This window comes from Aquarana catesbeiana, linkage group LG04 (assembly GCF_042186555.1).
Source record: "Aquarana catesbeiana isolate 2022-GZ linkage group LG04, ASM4218655v1, whole genome shotgun sequence".
Lineage (NCBI taxonomy): Eukaryota > Metazoa > Chordata > Amphibia > Anura > Ranidae > Aquarana > Aquarana catesbeiana.
Genome location: NC_133327.1, coordinates 400,415,429 through 400,434,797, shown reverse-complemented (window position 1 = coordinate 400,434,797; position 19,369 = coordinate 400,415,429). Strand labels below are relative to the sequence as shown.

General features: G+C 42.2%; 1 protein-coding gene across 3 annotated transcripts in view; it reads right to left on the bottom strand.

Annotated features, from left to right (window-relative positions):
* TRMT11 (tRNA methyltransferase 11 homolog) overlaps positions 1 to 19,369 on the bottom strand; it is a 139,489-nt gene that overhangs the window by 24,746 nt on the left and 95,374 nt on the right. For all 3 annotated transcript variants that reach the window (XM_073627208.1, XM_073627209.1, XM_073627210.1), the window contains 3 exons: positions 18,086 to 18,155; positions 9,121 to 9,252; positions 1,114 to 1,234 (listed from right to left, as the gene is read on the bottom strand). In XM_073627208.1, the coding sequence (XP_073483309.1) occupies positions 1,114 to 1,234; positions 9,121 to 9,252; positions 18,086 to 18,155 (323 nt within the window). The remainder of the gene's footprint in view (positions 1 to 1,113; positions 1,235 to 9,120; positions 9,253 to 18,085; positions 18,156 to 19,369) is intronic.

Below are 19,369 nucleotides of genomic sequence, written 5' to 3'. Positions count from 1 at the left end.
AACCGAGACAGCTAGTAGCATGTGAGGATCAGATGGCCAGAGGTGACCACAAGGAAGAAGGAAGGAAGCAAAGATTAAATGTGCACATTTCCCTTTGCAGCAGAAGATAGTTCCTCAAAGCAATATGGTTGGAAAAAAGTGAAGAGAGAATGCACAACACTCCACCCAGTGGATCACAACAGAACTTCCACAAAGTAAAACCCTTCTGAGAAGAAAATGCCAGAAATGATGAACAATGTAATGCATTTCTAGGCTATTGCACATTCCTTGAGATTGGGGTAGCTCTATATATTGTAGATTTGGGCTTATTGATTATTTACTTTAATGTGCCAAGCCCAGCCCTCTGATACAACTAATTGTATAGTTAAATTGTAAAAATAATTTTGAACAACTATAATGTGAGTGGCACAGTGGCTGGAGTTTGCATGTTCTCCCTGTGCCTGTGTGGGTTTCCTCCAACACTCCAAACACATGCTGGTAGGTTAATTGGCTCCTGTCTAAATACGCCCCACTATGTGAACGCATGAATGTGAGTTAGGGACCTAAGATTGTAAGCTCCTTGAGGGCAGGGACTGATGTGAATGTACGATATATATGTAAAGTGTTGCGGAAATTGTTGACGCTTTGTAAGTACTTGTAATAAATAAAATAAATAAATAATGTAAGTGAAGCATAAAATGGTTGTTTTGACATGGTCTTTGATGTTACAAGTGTCTTAATTTTAAATGTTTTTAAACTGACTTGAACCAAAAATGTGAAGTGAACTAAAAAATGTTTGATAGTGTTGGATGAAAATTGGAATTTATCTTTATCTTGATGTACTGTATATTGTTTTGTGGCCCGATTAGCTTTTAAATTTATATACCCTTTAACAAAAGATTTTAAAATTGATCTGTATTCTGTTTACTGGCAGAAATACAGTCTGGAAAAGAGCAGTGACAGAATGTAACTGTTGATATATGAAAAGGAGAAATTTGGTTTCCTGCTGTTAAATGGCACACAGTATGATGTCATACAGAAAGTGAGACAAATGCAAACATGCTGAATGGCTGATTCTGACACAGGTAAAAATATATCCCTACTCTGGCTTCTGCTCTGTCTCAGCACCCTTACCTCAAACTCCTTCACCTTTTCCATTGTTATGAGGCGGCGAGACGTGTGGCTGGAAAGCATCTGTTCACAGTTGCTAATAAGTTTCAAGCATGGGTGCCGAGGTACAGCCTCGTCTGTATACCTAAAAGAAATAAAGCAGAACTTTAAAAATTGGGCAATGAACCATAAGTATTAGCCTTTCAAGAGCATTTCAGAGGCCGTTCAAACCAACATTCCATTGTGTTTTACATATCATTAGGATGATTTACTACATCAAGTACATATTGTGAAAAGGGCAGGCTCAGCTAAGGAAACTGGCAACAAATAAGAAATGCGCCACAGAGTGGTAACTTTATGGTCAGTACCCAGAAGAAAAATTCTACATCAAGTGTCACAAAACTGATATTTAAATAATTATATTCTACATATATTGAAAAAATACTTAAACACGTCCACAATAAATGCTGTAAGTATAATATATCTGTTGCAGTTGGTTATGTGCAGAAAGAATGGAAACACATCTGTCAGTTAATCAGCCTACTGTACGTACAATCTATTCTGACCTAATAGCAGTAAACATTTCAAACGCTTCCCAGAAATGCTTGTACTTACAGATGTAACTCAGACGTCTCTCTTAGCTTGGGTCCAATGAGCAAATTTTGGTAGTGCAATGGCAATACTAAAATTGCCTCAGATTAATTCTGCTAGTAATTAGCAACAGATTGCTAAACATAGGATACAATGGACTGTACAGTGTAGGAACAATTTGCGCAAGTGATCGCTAAAACAGATAAGGCAACCATAAAATTCATTTAGAGGCTACATCAGGAAAATCTAATGAATCTGTCTGCAATCAAAAAGCCTGGAAATGCAATATGATGAATGAATCACAAGAACACATGCATCTCTCTCTCTCTCATTACTATTAACTATTCCTGCTATCTAATACAATTTCCTGTTATGCATGTCTGATTTGTATGGGACAGAGCCATTAAAACAGGAACAAAAGGGCTTCTGTTTCCCATAACAACCAATAAGGTTAATAATAAAATGGCACTGGGACTCCAGTTGTAGAGTTGCACAGCATACACTATATTACCAAAAGTATTAGGACACAAGTGATTCAACCCCTTCTATGATGCGATTATTAGTTTGAACTATTTGGGACTTCTGTTCATGGGTCATCCCAGGCATAGGACTTGCCACCAGCATTGCTTGTGGTCTCCCTTTCACCATTAGTGATTTATTCCGCACAGTGACTTTGTATGCAGACAGCTTGATAGAGTGAAGGTTTTGGATCCTCCTGTCAGATCCTCTGTCTAGGACAGGGGTCCTCAAACTTTTTAGACAGGGGGCCAGTTCACGGTCCCTCAGACTGTTGGGGGGCCGCACTATAGTTTAAAAAAAATATGAACTAATTCCTAAATTCCTATGCACACATCTTTTTTGTAGTGCAAAAGAATAAAAGAATGAATAATAAATAATAATATATATATAGGGGATGGACAGGGGGACAGAAGGATGGACAGGGGGACAGTGGGATGGACAGAGGGGTGGACAGGGGGACAGAGGGACAGAGGGGTGGACAGGGGGACAGTGGGGTGGACAGGGGGACAGAGGGATGGACAGGGGGACAGAAGGATGGACAGGGGGACAGAGGGGGGGACAGGGGGACAGAGGGGCGGACAGGGGGACAGAGGGGCGGACAGGGGGACAGTGGGGTGAACAGAGGGGGGGACAGTGGGGTGGACAGGGGGACAGTGGGATGGACAGAGGGGTGGACAGGGGGACAGTGGGATGGACAGGGGGACAGAGGGATGGACAGAGGGATGGACAGGGGGACAGAGGGATGGACAGGGGGACAGAGGGATGGACAGGGGGACAGTGGGATGGACAGGGGGACAGTGGGATGGACAGGGGGACAGAGGGGTGGACAGGGGGGTGGACAGAGGGGTGGACAGAGGGAGAGAGGGGTGGACAGAGGGGTGGACAGGGGGACAGAGGGGTGGACAGGGGGACAGTGGGGTGGACAGGGGGACAGTGGGGTGGACAGAGGGGTGGACAGGGGGACAGTGGGGTGGACAGGGGGACAGTGGGGGGGACAGGAGGACAGAGGGGGGGACAGGGGGACAATGGGACAGAGGGGTGGACAGGGGGACAGAGGGGTGGACAGGGGGACAGTGGGGTGGACAGGGGGACAGAGGGGTGGACAGAGGGGGGACAGTGGGGTGGACAGGGGGACAGAGGGGTGGACAGGGGGACAGTGGGGTGGACAGGGGGACAGTGGGGTGGACAGGGGGACAGTGGGGGGGACAGAGGGGTGGACAGGGGGACAGTGGGGTGGACAGGGGGACAGTGGGACAGTGGGGTCCTCACTTGTTCGTAGGCTGTTGCTTGAAGCCTCCGCTCTCGCTGTCACTCTTCGCGCCTCCTGTCTCCGTGCGGGACTGTGCTGGGAACTACACTTCCCAGCATGCAGCGCGGCACACGGAGCCCTCCATTACTGGTGTGGGGGAGGAGGCTTGAGCGGAGCGGATATGCTCCCTGCCGAAGCCGAGCCGACCTGGCCCCGGCCCGAGCCTGGATTGTCGGGAATCCGGCCCTGGGTGGATTGGGCCGGATAAATGTCCTCGGCGGGCCGCATGTGGCCCGTGGGCTGTAGTTTGAGGACCCCTGGTCTAGGAGAACAAGGGGCAGCAAGGTAGATTGTAAGCTCTAATGAGCAGGGCCCTCTGATTCCTCCTGTTTTGAATTGTATTGTACTTGTATTGTCTGCCCTAATGTTGTAAAGCGCTGCGTAAACTGTCGGCGCTATATAAATCCTGTATAATAATAATAATAAATAGTACCATCATCAAATCTTACTCCAATTCTCTTTAGTTTAGTGCAGTTAGAGGCAGCATTGCCTTAGATCTCACACTGCAGATTTATAGCTAGCATGCTGTAAGTACAGGAGTGCACGGAAACTACAGACAACTGTTACCTGCAGTAACATACCAGTCAACTTTAAACTTTCAACATCCTTACACTTTCTGAATACAAGAGGTGAAAAAGCAGAAAACGTTATGGATTCATCAAGCAAGAATTTCCCTTTTTTTCCTTTTTCCACAAAAAATGACCTCAGTTTAAATAGATGTATTAATTCTTTTAGAGCCTAAATAAAACAAGTACTATGAGATGGCAGTCGCAGGCTTAAGAGAACTATTAGGCTTCTAATTAATTTTACATTTCACACAGAGGAATTTCTGGTTATGAGAAGTGTAAAATATCTCCAAATAGGACATGTTTGTAGCCTTTCCTCGCTGTGTCATAATACTGTCTGCTCTCTGGATTTGCTCAGTGCACGTTCTCAGCATCCCATATCCAAACTGATTTCTAACTCTCAGCAATAAACCAGAACAAGTACCTAATCCCTTTATCCAATACTTGTCAAACAATATTAACTTCTAAAAGCTGTTGAAAATGAGTGTTTGGTTTCAAAATATAGCAACTTGTCACAGGGTGAAGTTCATGGATAAAAAATTTAACCGCTGCCAGGTTTAAAATTAAAGGAGCAAGACTCTACCCCTCATATTGTTAATTACCATTGAACTGTGCTCTTTAAATGTTTCCAAGTACTGAGCGGATGATGCTTATGTTGTCAGTGCTGCAGGTATACTATGTATACAACTCCACATGTGTACTGTAAAGGAAAGTTAAAGTGATACTAAACAGAGAAGTGTAATTTGCCATAATTCATTCACATTAATCATATATTTCATGCAACTGTATTTTGTTCTTGTTTTTTTTAAATCCTCTAAGTCACACGATATTTCCCTGTTCTTTTGCATCTGCAGGGAAAGATTTTTGGGAGGGGCTTCTATTACTCTGCTGATGTATGTTCTCCGCAGCTTGAGTCTGTGTCTGGCCAGCCCTGATTGGTGCTGTGCCAGTCACATGACTTTAAAAAAAAATTAGAATATAAATATCAACTGTTTTATAGCGCACTATAAATCTTTAATGAACATCAAAATGTGTATTATTTGTGCATTAATATTATGTAGGTGAAGTCAGAGTTGATTGATACTAGCCTTCATTTTTTTCAGATGGCATCTGCATTCAAGGCTCTTTTTTACTTTAAAGGTATTAGCAATTACATTTTCTATATTTAAAAGAAAAGTTCTGGAATTTTTTTTTTTTTTAAAGAATCATATTTACCTAGGTCAGGGGTGTCCAAACTTTTTTGAAAGAGGGCCAGATTTGATGAAGTGAACGTGCGTAAGGGCCGACCATATTGCCTGACATTCTTTGAATCATTAAAATTTGGTCTAATGCCCCGTACACACGGTCGGATTTTCCGATGGAAAATGTCCGATCGGAGCGTGTTGTCGGAAATTCCGACCGTGTGTAGGCTCCATCGGACATTTTCCATCGGATTTTCCGACACACAAAGTTTGAGAGCAGGATATAAAATTTTTCGACAACAAAATCCGTAGTCGGAAATTCCGATCGTGTGTACACAAATCCGACGGACAAAGTGCCACGCATGCTCAGAATAAATAAAGAGATGAAAGCTATTGGCCACTGCCCCGTTTATAGTCCCGACGTACGTGTTTTACGTCACCGTGTTTAGAATGATCGGATTTTCCGACAACTTTGTGTGACCGTGTGTATGTAAGACAAGTTTGAGCCAACATCCGTCGGAAAAAATCCTAGGATTTTGTTGTCGGAATGTCCGATCAATGTCCGACCGTGTGTACGGGGCATTAGTGTGTTCGTCCGAGCACTCATACACTGCCCAACAAGAATTCTCTTGCCTTTGGGGCTGTGTGTGGTGAAAAGATGAGCTTGGCGTGATATTTGGCTATACCGTATTTATCGGCGTATAACACGCACCTTCACTTTAAGAGGGAAGTTTCAGGAAAAAAACTTAAATTTTAAATAAAGTACTGTGAAGCAAAATAAGGGTCGGTGCCCATCTGCAGCACCACCGTTGCCATGAATGCAGACCCACCGTTGCCATGAATGCAGACCCACCATTGCCATGAATGCAGCCTCACTATTGCCATGCCTTACTATTGCCATGCCTTACCATTGTCAGGAATGCAGCACCCCCATTGCCAGGAATGCAGCACCCTCATTTCCAGGAATGCAGCACCCACATTGCCAGGAATGCAGCACCCCCATTGTCAGGAATGCAGAATCACCATTGCCATCAGTTCAGCTTGACTGATGCACATCTGCAACCTCGGATGGGACAGGGAGGGGGCGGGACGAGCGCCAACAGATTACATAGAGCAGAATCTGTTTTCTCGGTGGCCTCTTTAATACTAAAGTCCCGCCTCCTATGATGGACGGTACAGTCATCCAATGGCAGCGCATGAGACGAGACTTCCTATTACAGAGGCCGCCATGCAAACAGGAAATTCACCTGTATGTACAGCACTTGTCGTCTCCCTGTCCCCGCCAAGGCAGCCAGCATGTATATCTTTTGTGGCCCCCGGCGCTCGGGGATTCGTTGGGGGCCACAAAAGATATAAATGTCCAAATCACCAGGCGGACCATTTGAAACCGGAACGTGGGCCGCAATTGGCCCGTGGGCCGGACTTTGGACATGCCTGACCTAGGTGGATGCAGCATCAGTCTGATGCTGCATTTGTCTCCCACCAGCTCTATGACTGAGAACCGAGCAATCAAACAGTGCTGATCACTCGGGTCTCAGTGCTCCGTGAGTCCGGTCTGTCAGTCACTGCTGCCTGCTTTGCCATCCTCCCCCCCGCGCTTACTGGAGTGCTGGGCTGGGAAGCGGCTGGCCCAGGCTCTCAGCAGCTCACTGAGAGGCTGAGCCAGGTGCTGGTCCAGGGTTCTGGGCAGATCCTGATCATATGGTCGTGATCTTTCCCCAACCGGGACTGGCTCTGTGAGTGCGGAGGGATTAGAACGCTTGTCCGTTTTTATTGCTGTCTGTGCCCCTGTTAAGTAGATTCACCCTCTCTATTTGTCCTGTTTACCATTATCATTGAAAGTGAAAGTAAAAGAAAACCCCACATTTTGGGCTGCCCACAAAAAAGTAATAGAGGGGAAATCTTCCAATGGGCACACTAGTTCTGGTGCACTGGGGGTCCCCAAGCAATTCCCTTAATTTCCAGTAATTTCCTCTCACTTCCTGTTTGGTTATAGGACAGGAGGTGAAGGGAAATCTCCAGAATGGGACACAAATAAAAAAAAAATTGACAGGGGTATAATCCTCCCCTGCTCTATCCAAAATGGAAAACAAAAAATGTGCCTATAGTCCTACTTTAAGGACTAGCATTCTTTATCAAACAAAGCCGTTTATACCAGTAGCGCACATCATAAACAGCGCAGAGCAGGAAAACCTCTACAGATTTGCTTCAGCATGGTTATGGCCAGCCAGAAGTTTCATCATATTTATGACATTTATACAGGCAAGCCAGGGATACTTTGTGTGTCAGGGTGTAACCTAAAACAGGAAGTGCAGGGAAATCTCCTCAGCTAAAAAGACCACAATTCTACACCTGATAGAGCTTCAAACCCTTCTCAGCTCTTTCCAAATTTAAAAAACAATAGGCCAGAGGATTGTTTTAAAGCTGGTAATAAATTGTACAGTATGAGATCAAGTGGGTATACCTCACAAATAATTTTAGAAACATGATCAGAAGAGACATTAGCTTGCTCAGTGATACCACAAAGGAAATAGTCTATAACAGGGAAATGCAATTAGCGGACGTCCAGCTGTTGCAGAACTACAACTCCCATGAGGCATAGCAAGACTCTGACAGCCAAAAGCATGACACAAAGAGGCAGAGGCATGATGGGACTTGTAGTCCTTGTAGGACTTGCAACAGCTGGAGGTCCGCTAATTGCATATCCCTGGTCAATAAGAATGTTTGTCTATTAGTTATACTTATAGCAGTTCTTAAAGGTCCACTATATCTAAAACTGGCAAGCCAGTTTGTTTGGTTGGTGGTAAAATGAACCAAGTGCTAACTCCTTATACCTCATGGCTTCCAGTTGTGAGGTACAGTCATGCTCACCAAGATGGATTCTACATAATTCAAACAAACTTGGAAAATCAGCCACAGGAGAAGGACACCTTTGTTATGGTCTTTTGGGGGAGGCACAAACTTCTGTGAGGAAATTGTATCCCTGGTGTTACTGAGAGCTATGCAAGAAATACATGGATAATTTAACCCCCCAGCATCCTTCTGAAATACATTTGGGACTTGAAATGCAGCATTTACAACAAAGTTTACTCTGTGACATTTCTTTAAACTATCAGTGGCAAATATATGGTTAACTACTGTACTAAAGCTGCACTGCAAAGCCTCACTATAACTGGGATGTCTACAGAAATACATACACACGCTGAAATTTCTATTTCACTGCACAAGGGTTACTATCGGAAGAATGTTAAAAATTCAGACACAACAATGATGTTAATGTGAGATTAAACAAATAATCTTTGTAGTTTGATGTTATCTTTCAGACAGAGATGATTATCGCTTCTCGCTAAAACACAGCCTGCCTTTCGCTTATGGTGCGCATAATATTGTTTGCTTGGTGAAAATCATATTTAGAGGCTCAGCCTAAAGGATAATAAAAAGAAGCAGGTGCATTGCTAATGATATTCTACCATCCACTGGTGCATAAGTCTACAGTAAGGAATTATCTTCTAAGAATTCAGATATTTTGGACAAATTATATTGGCTGACTCCCACAAATTAATGCATTTTATTATGAATGCTTTTCTATACAGTTTAAAATATTCTTTTATCTGTCAAATGTAACAAAAATCAAATATTGGCAAGAAAATGCACTGTTTACACTGGCACCCTTCAATAGAATAGTATATCTGAACAATAAATACTAAAATATAGTTCTCTATTCCTGCCAATAATAAAATTATTTTGCTATACGTATTTTAAAGCCATCAGAACACGCATCATAGCACAGAAATGCTGCAATCGTATTAAAAGGCACACAACTACAATCAAAATATAACTCAACATAGAGAGTTGAAACACTTACTCTGGACGGTACACAGGTAACCAATAAACTAATCTTCCTCCTATAACAAGAAACTCAGCTGCAAAGTTCAACAGGTCCAAGAAGATATCACTCAGATGATAATTTAATTGAACAGGAACGTGACCTTCAGGGCTGAAAGACACAGAATTTGGTGTGTAGTATTTTAGTATAGAATATTCACAAATACTATTGTACAGTACATGTAAACAACTTGCATCAAGTGTATTACTACTACATCCTATATATAACATATCTAAAAAACAAAAAGGAAAAGGCAAAGGAACTTTAGTTGAGATTCCTACTACTGAATTCTCTTCTGAAGATGTTGGACACAGTCCATTGCATTGCAGCTGCTAAGCCCTATAAACACATAGACAATCACATATTTGTATGCGATAAGCATCATATCACAGGCTGAACTGTGTTCTAAAATACACAGTGGGGGTTATTTATAAAAGGCAAATCCACTTTGCACTACAAGTGCAAACTACAAGTGCAAAGTGCACTTGGAAGTGCAGTCGCTGTAAATCTGAGGGGTAGATCTGAAATTAGGGGAAGCTTTGCTGATTTTCTTAGCCAATCATGTGCAAGCTAAAATGCTGTTTTGTTATTTTCCTTGCATGTCCCCCTCGGATCTACGACTGCACTTCCTAATGCACTTTCAGTGCAATTTCAAGTGCACTTTACACTTGTAGTTTGCAATTGTAGTGCAAAGTGGATTTGCCTTTCGTAAATAACCCCCAATACCTCATATGTAGATTCCATATGTATATACACTATATTGTCAAAAGTATTGTGACGCCTGCCTTTACACACACACACACACACACACACACACACACACACACACACACACACACACACACACACACACACACACACACACACACACACACACACACGAACTTTATTGACATCCCAGTCTTCGCCTGCAGGGTTCAATATTAAGTTGGCCCACTCTTTGCAGCTATAACAGCATCTCTTCTGGGAAGGCTGTCTACGAGGTTTAGGAGTGTGTCTATGGGAATGTTTGACCATTCTTTCAGAAGCGCATCTGTGAGGTCAGGTGCTGATGTTGGACGAGAAGACCTAGCTCGCAGTCTCCACTCTAATTCATCCCAAAGGTATTCTATCGGGTTAAGGTCAGGACTCTGTGCAGGCCAGTCAAGTCCCTTCACACCAAACTTGCTCATCCATGTCTTTATGGACCTTGCTTTGTGCACTGGTGTGCAGTCATGTTGGAACAGGAAGGGGCCATCCCCAAACTGTTCCCACAAAGTTGGGAGCATGAAATTGTCCAGAATGTCTTGGTATGCTGACGCCTTAAGAGCTCCCTTCATTGGAACTAAGGGGTCAAGCCCAACCCCTGAAAAACAACCCCACACCAATTTCCCCCCCCACCAAATGATTTGGACCAGAGCACAAAGCAAGGTCCATTAAGACATGGATGAGCAAGTTTGGGGTGGAGGAGCTTGACTGGCCTGCACAGAGTCCTGACCTCAACCTGATAGAACATTTTTGGGCTGTATTAGAGTGGATATTGCGAGCCAAGCATTCTCGTCCAACATCAGTGCCATTATTGATAGAATAAATTGGGTCATGGATTCTTTGCCAAAATTGGCATTTTTATCTTGTCATTGTATTATGACCCACACTTGCAGGACAACAGATAAACCACCCCAGTGTTTTACAGTATATAATGTTTAGAAATAAAAATGTCCTCATTGGGCAAAATAAAGCGGTAATAATTACTGACATATTGACAAGAACTACATGCACCACACTTAAAAAAGCCTGCCCAGCCTACAAGTTATTTGAACTTTCTTAAGTCAAAGCCGTAAACAATGAGAATACACTGCACGTCCCTACCTCTGCACCATGGTCCTGGGGGTATTGGGAGCACCCAAAAGGTGAAAACATTATGCATCAAAATAAATGCCAGATGCTCCAGCACAAACTCATTGTATTCCCATTGTTCATTGCTTCTCTGGCAAAGTTCAAAGAACTTGTAGGCCTTTGAAAAGAGAGATGATACTATCAAGGGCTTCAATGTCTAGCACTAGCAACCAGGTTGGAAAATAGATATACCCTCAATATTCCTGTGCTACATATATTCCAAAATTGACAAAAATGATGGTGGCTATAGAAAGCAGATCGCAGGATAGCCAAATCAAAGATTGTGTATAGGTGTCCCCATTCTACAAAAAATAGACTAGTAAAAAGCCAATACTCTAAGGGAGGGACAGAGTTATTGGCAATATATCAATGATTGTAATTGCTCTGTTTTGTCCAATCATGAAGCTCTTAATCCTAAAATGATCCATCTTAAGCATCATTGATAGCATCAGATTGTATCCATTCTGACTCCAGAAGTGGCCAATTTGATAAGCGAATATTACAAAGTGGATTGTCATATTGTGTAATCACATCAAAACCGTGCTGTGCAATATACAAAAAAAAATTTCATACATACAGAGAGGGAAAAAAGTATTTGATCCCCTGCTGATTTTGTACGTTTGCCCACTGACAAAGAAATGATCAGTCTAAAATTTTAATGGTAGGTTAATCTTAACAGTGAGAGACAGAACAACAACAAACATATCCAGAAAATTGCATTTCAAAAAAGTAATTCATTGATTTGCATTTTAACGAGAGAAAGAAGTATTTGACCCCTTCGCAAAACATGACTTAGTACTTGGTGGCAAAACCCTTATTGGAAATCATAGAGGTCAGATGTTTCTTGTTGGCCACCAGGTTTGCACACATCTCAGGAAGGATTTTGCCCCACTCCTCCAGTCGAACCTTCAGCTCCCTCCACATATTTTCTATGGGATTAAGGTCTGGAGACTGGCTAGGTCACACGAGGACATTAATGTGATTCTTCTTGAGCCACTGCTTTGTTGCCGTGTGTTTTGGGTCATTGTCATGCTGGAAGACCCATCCACGACCCATTTTCAATGCCCTGGCCGAGGGAAGGAGGTGCACTCCCAAGATTTGACAGTACATGGCCCCGTCCATCGTCCCTTTGATGCGGTGAAGTTGTCCTGTCCTCTTAGCAGAAAAACACCCCCAAAGCATAATGTTTCCATCTCCATGTTTGACTGTGGGGATGGTGTTCTTGGGGTCATAGGCAGCATTCCTCCTCCTACAAACACAGCGAGTTGATGCCAAAGAGCTTGATTTTGATCTCATCTGACCACAACACTTTCACCCAGTTCTCATCTGAATCATTCAGATGTTCATTAGCAAACTTCAGACGGGTCTGTACATGTGCTTTCTTGAGCAGGGGGACCTTGCGAGCACTGCACGATTCCAGTCCTTCACGGCGTAGTGTGGTACCACTTGTTTTCTTGGGGACTATGGTCTCAGCTGCCCTGAGATTATTGACAAGATTCTCCCATGTAGTTCTGGGCTGATTCCTCACCGTTCTCATGATCATTGAAACTCCACAAGGTGAGACCTTGCATGGAGCCCCAGACCGAGAGAGATTGACAATTATTTTGTGTTTCTTCCATAATCACACCAACTATTGTCACCCTCTCACCAAGCTGCTTGGCGATGGTCTTGTAGCCCATTCCAGCCTTGTGTAGGTTTACAATCTTGTTCCTGACATCCTTGGACAGCTCTTTGGACTTGGCCATGGTGGAGAGATTGGAATCTGTTTGATTGCTTTTGTGGACAGGTATATTTTATATAGGTAACAAGCTGAGATTAGAAGCACTCCCTTTGAGAGAGCGCTCCTAATCTCAGCTCGTTACCTGTATACAAGACACCTGGGAGCCAGAAATCGCTCTGATTGATAGGGAATCAAATACATTTTTCACTCATTAAAATGCAAATCCATTTAGAACTTTTTTGAAATTCATTTTTCTGGATATTTGTGTTGTTATTCTGTTGCTCACTGTTAAGAAAAAAACTACCATTAAAATTATAGACTGATTATTTCTTTGTCAGTGGGCAAACATAAAAAATCAGCAGGGGATCAAATACTTTTTCTTTCACCGTAGTAAGATCATAGAAGGTGGAAGAAGTATGTAATTCTAAAGTCAATTAAATTTAGGTCCTGTGCATAATGCTCAGAGAGAGGTCTAAACTGTTTCCAGCACGGCAATAAAGATTCATGAAAACCCTGTACTCTAACATGCTTATTCGAAATTGGATTTTTGTACTCGCAATTAAATTCTTTTACTGTGAGTCGTCCAATGAGGGACACAACTCTTTCACCTTTAGGTTACAGTATATTGAGGCACCAAGGGGGGTCGGGCAGTGGCAAACAAAAAACTGCAGTCATAGGAGGGGATAACTCTGATCATAAGCCTGATCATAAACTCAGGGGGTTGTCCCTCAAGGGATTTTGCAGTAGCTAAAAATAATCCTATTTTCTTCCATTGAGAAACACAGGAAGTAATTCACCTTTGGGGCATCCAAAAGCAGTCCAACTGAGGGGTGGGCAACACAGCAAACAAACACTAACAGGATCTATTAAAAAAACAACAAACTGGGCACTGCTTGCAGTTCAAAAAGCCTGCCACCTAAAATACCTTACACCCACAGGTGAAGTCGGATAAAGCAACAACATCCACCCGGTGTCAACAGAAGACTAGGTAGCTGCCTTTCAAATCGGAGAAACAGTTAATGCCAAACACCCAAGAAGCACTCACAGATCTAGTAGAGTGTACACTGACAGGAAAGGGTGTAATCCACTGCTTGAAACCATGAGCTTGAATGATGGTATGTCCAAGTCATTTATAGATGGTGCAAAAGTCTGTGTATCTTTAGAGATGACAAAAAGGGAATTTTAGTCTTTGTAAAAAAAAATAGTAGTAGCTGAAAGTTAGACTCTCACAGCCTGAACCCCATCCTGATAATGGAGGGAAATTCCTGGTTAATGTGAAAGGCAGACACTACCTTGTACAAAAAGGAAATCCTTGCAGGACAAGGCCGCTAGTTCAGACATTTGCCTCGCAGAGCCAATGGCTACAAGGAACACCATATTATAGGAGAGATTCGAGAGAGATACTGGGTTCAACAAGGTGGTTTCTGAAGAGCAGAGAGAACCAGATTATGATTCTACAATGTAACATGAGAACGAACCAGGAGATCTGCATAAGAGACTTCCCAAAATAAGGTGTGGAGTTAAAATGGTATTAAACCCAAAACCAAAATGTATTATACTGCAGCTTACCAGTCATTAGATGCGGTGGCTGCATCAGTTTTATTTTCTTTGGCTTTTTCCACCTCTGTTTTCACTTGGTGATCTGGCCAGTAACACAATGCATGTATTAGTGAGACACAACTCTGGATGAAGGCACACAGGAGGCACATCAGGCAGCAGCATTGTCAGTCTGGGGGGAGGGCAGTGTTAAATATTTTAGCAAATTAAGATACACTAAAAAATGGAAGCCAAACTCCAGCTCACACTTTATAAGCAGTTACAGGAAACATTTTTTCTATTCCCATTTGGGGTAAAGGTTTTTGCATGAATAAATAAAAGCTGATAATTTTAACACCCCTATCAGTGATAAGTGGTTTGTCTAATCAATGTAAACTGATACATTCCGCTGGAGAGCTTGAGCTTGTGAAAAACAACAGACTTGCTGACTGGATCACCGATAAAAATATAAGAAAGGAAGTCTAAAAATAGAAACTAAAACAGCCATCACATCTAAGATTTGGTAAGCCTGCAATGTAATAAATGATTGCTTTTGGGTTTATTACTGCTTTAAAGGAGGCTAAGGAGTGAGAGGCCAATGGTCTCCGAAACAAGAAAGGAACAGAAGAAACCTGACCTTTGATGCTGACAAATACTAGCCTAAACCCAGCTGTGGAAATGAGAATTTGTCCGATTGAGAAACTCCTAGAGGGGAAGCCCCGAGACTTACACCAAGTGAAATATGCATTTCATGTCCAATAATAGACCTTTCAAGAAGTAAACTTCTAGCTTTTAACATTGTAGGAATCACTGATGGCCCTGTCTCTCAGAACCTGGGCTTCAACAGCCATGATGTTAAAGCCAGGGACTGTGAAGCAAGATGGTAAATCGATCCTTGAGAGAGAAGATTCAGATGATCTAAAGCCCACGGTCCATCCGCCAGGGGTCTGACAAGGTCAGAGTACAACAACCACCTGTGCCAAGCCAGAGAAATGAAAATGTCTGGAATGCCCTCCACCTTGATCCTGCAAAGCAGACAAGAAAGGACTTTTAGGAGAGGAAAGTCAGAGATAAGTGTGCCAATTCTATGGAGTTGCCAGAGTTCCACAGCTTCTGCTATAGGATCCCTGCAGGCAAACCTGTTCAGTTTTGTTGAACCTGCAGACCAGGAGGTCCTCATCTGATGTCCATGGCCTGGTACACAGGTCTAGAACACCTTTCAGTCCTGGTACCACTCTCCTGTGTCCAGTGAGGAAACCTGCCTATCAATTGTTTACACCTGGACAGTACATGTCCGACAAGGTTGGAAGTTTAAGTTTTGTCCATGACAGGATCAACTCTACTCTTATTGTATGAAGACTTGGGTTCCTCCATTAAGGTTGCTATATGCCACTTCCTTGATGTTATCTGACTGGATCCATGTTGGATGATCCTCCATGATCCTCCAGCATGTTGGTCCAATGTGATCACAAAATAAAAACAAAAATGGGCAACAAGGAGGATGCTGAAAGCGCTTTCAGCATCCTCCTTGTTGCCCATTTTTGTTTTTATTTTGTGATCACATTTTTATTGTAACCAGGCTTTTTTTAGAAATAAAAAACCCACCGTGCTTATCTACACTATGTGGAGCCCGTTTATTTTTTCTCCACATACTATCTGAGAGAAAATCCAGCTCCCACTTCAGTCGCATGCGAGACGCACCACCTCTTCTGATCCGTATCTTGGATATCCTTTTGTGAGGACCTACCTGGTGACCCCGGGAGATCCATGCAGAGTCTGACCTAGAACGTTTCCAGAGTCGTGATGTCCGCTTCCAGGCCCTGAGAGGCTATCCGCTCGAGTGGTTCCCTGTCGCTGACATGGGAATCCAATGCATCTGGTAAGAGTTTCTTACACACTATTTCTATCAAGATTTATGCAGTTGCTGGATACAGTTCCCCTGGAAGATTCAAAGATCTATCTGTGTTTGAACATTTGCTGCTGTACACATTTACTTACCATTCCCAGTGGGACACTTTACATATATTTTTTATTCATTTTTTATTCACTTATTGGACTTTATATATCCATGTGGTTAGACCTATGAGTCATTTTTTGATATGGACACTATTTATTAAGTTTATATTTTTCTAGCTGTTTCCCTGATTGGGGACTTTTCTCACAATTTATGCGCTACATTTTCCCTTCACAGTTTTGGTTTGGTTGTTGTCACTTCGTATGTAGCTGCTTTTTATTATTATTTTTATATTTTATTTTTTTTTAGCGCAGTGTATATATCTAATTAATTTTGCACCAGAATCAGACATAGTCTCAGCAGCTGATGGCTCACATACCCTGGACAGATCAGATAGAGAATGTGCAGGGAAAGGCAGGGAGTACATTTGTGGCCTAAGTGATCAAAGTCAGCAAATAACTGGGTGATTTGGAACATAAAACTATTGCAATCCTGTAGTAAAAATCTCAGCTGAGCCAGCCACACCAGACAGGGCAAACACTGTAAAGACAGAACTTACTCTAGGAGCAGATGGCAAAATGAACTGAGGCTGGAAACATTGGCTGCATCAGTAGGTGCAACACAAGCAGCACCAGAGGAACTGCTCCAAAGGCTCAGGGTACAAGGCAAAGTCTTGGGTATTTAAGAAACCTGAACAATTGGTAACAGGTGAGGGTCAGACATCTGAAGGTACCCAAAGTCACAATGGGCAGGCAGCAAAATGGATTAAGTATGGAAGTTCCTCATAGCTCTTTGCAAAAGCAGTAGCAGGAGATGCTTCCTCTATGCTGTATGGTGCGAAAGAGAGCACATGCGCACAACATTCCACCCAGAGCATGACAACAGAACTCCACAGAGTAAACCCCTTTTCTACTGGAAACCAGAGGAAAATAGGGTGTCAAGCAACCTTTGTACATGAGGTGGCTTCCAGTGCTCAGGCCTCATTCACACCAGCATACGTAAGAGTATACCCATGTGATGTGTCAACTGGGACTCAACAACTGCACAGACACAGCTGCTGTTTCCCAACTGACATCCATGTGGGTGTGGGTCCCTGAACAGTGTGTGTTCAGGGACTCACACCTGCACCCACACGAATGTCAAGGCAAATAGAATGAAAAGAAAATTTTGTTTTTTGGTACTCTTTGTAAAATCTTTTTCTCAAGTACAACAGAGAACACATAATTTCATATATAAAACTATAAAAATGGTTGCATTAGCAGATGTTAGCTGTGGATTTATGGTTCGGCAGGCTATACTGCAATTTGTTACATTAAATCTAAATCTAATACATGTTTGCCCTTTTTTGTTGGTGTCCTCTCATTTTAGGTAACTGCTCTTGAGATCCCACATGTTATGCAGTAGAGTCCTGTGTTCAATGAAGGCTGAGAGAAAACCCTTTGCTCCAGTAGTTCACTGAGAACATAGATTCCTATCCTTTGATAGATTCTTTTTATGTTGCTGGCCACAGTCAGGAGAATGTTATAGAAGGTTGTAATTCCTTGTGCCTTTTATGTCAACTTGTGCTGTTTTAAGAGAGAACAAACCTACCAGATTATTTCCCACGGAACGCAATAGATAGATTCAAGTGTCATCACTTGTACATGAAAACTATACAGACAAGAAATGCTATTTATAAATTAGAGGACTTAACTGATTTGCCTTACGCTCACATTAGTCACAAAGGCAAAGCTGGGTTAAAACTCATAGCAAAACACAGAAACAAAGATAATATCACACTAAGCCTATCTCCACTTGTAGACTACACAAACATAGTGAAAGGAACCCGCTCATCAGTCTTGGTAAATTAGGGAACTTACTACTGTTCCGTCTTCATGATTTCCTTCTGTGTGCCGGTTTTTCTCGTAGACTCTCGAATGCCATAAGGAGCTACACATGGAAAAAAGAATTACAATTATTCTGCCAATAGCACGTAAGAGGTTTATTTACAAAGCTCGATCATGATTTCTGTCAGACCCTACTGCTCCGATTTTCTCTTTTTCTCTTATTGAAATTAAGTTAAAGTCTTTGATTTTCTGTCAGCATCTGAAGTCAAGGTCATGCTTCGGCCAGACATCAGCCCCCACAAGAGACAGGCTCCTTAAACGGTGAACAGCCCCAGCTGTTATACAGACTTATCCCTATTATATCTCCCACCAGCACCATTTAATATAAGTGACTTCATCAGATAAAAACATCATCCAAGGATTGGCTCATAACAGGTGTGCACAAGACTCATTTATACTGTTCTACATAGACCGTCATCTCAGCTCAGTGAGAACATATGGTCAGGTGCTTAACTGTATCAACACCTTTTTACTTCCCATACAAATATTAGCCATTGCTAAGGCATTCAAAGCAGTCATTTTTGGCGACTATTGTTAATAGCTGTAGCTGGCCAACATTCTGGGCAAAATCAACTCTCTTGCTATGCAAAGTTTTGACACATCACTTAGATCTCAGCTACGCAGTTGTTTAGTCTATGTAACAATTTTACACATTTAAGAGTCAGATGGCATCACAATATTGAGGGAAACTTAGATTAGGTAATTAATAATTAAGCCTTTAGTTGCTAGAATATTACTAAAATAATTTATTGTGTGCAATTCAGAAGCCAAATTAAACTAGGTCTCGGTTTAGTTATCTAAGACCTAAGGACTAGCTATCTATTTTATTGTCCTATATATATATATATATATATATATATATATATATATATATATATATACATATATACACACACACACACACACACACACAGTGAGGGGAAAAAAGTATTTGATCCCCTGCTGATTTTGTACGTTAGCCCACTGACAGAGAAATGATCAGTTTATAAGTTTAATGGTAGGTTTATTTTAACAGTGAGAGACAGGAAAACAACAAAAATATCCAGAAAAAACGTATTTCAAAAAAGTTATAAATTGATATGCATTTTAATGAGTGAAATGAGTATTTGATCCCCTCCCAAATCAGCAAGATTTCTGGCTCCCAGGTGTCGTCTATACAGGAGCTGAGATTAGGAGCACTCTCTTAAAAAGAGTGCTCCTAATCTCAGCTTGCTACCTGTATAAAAGACACCTGTCCACAGAAGGAATCAGTCAATC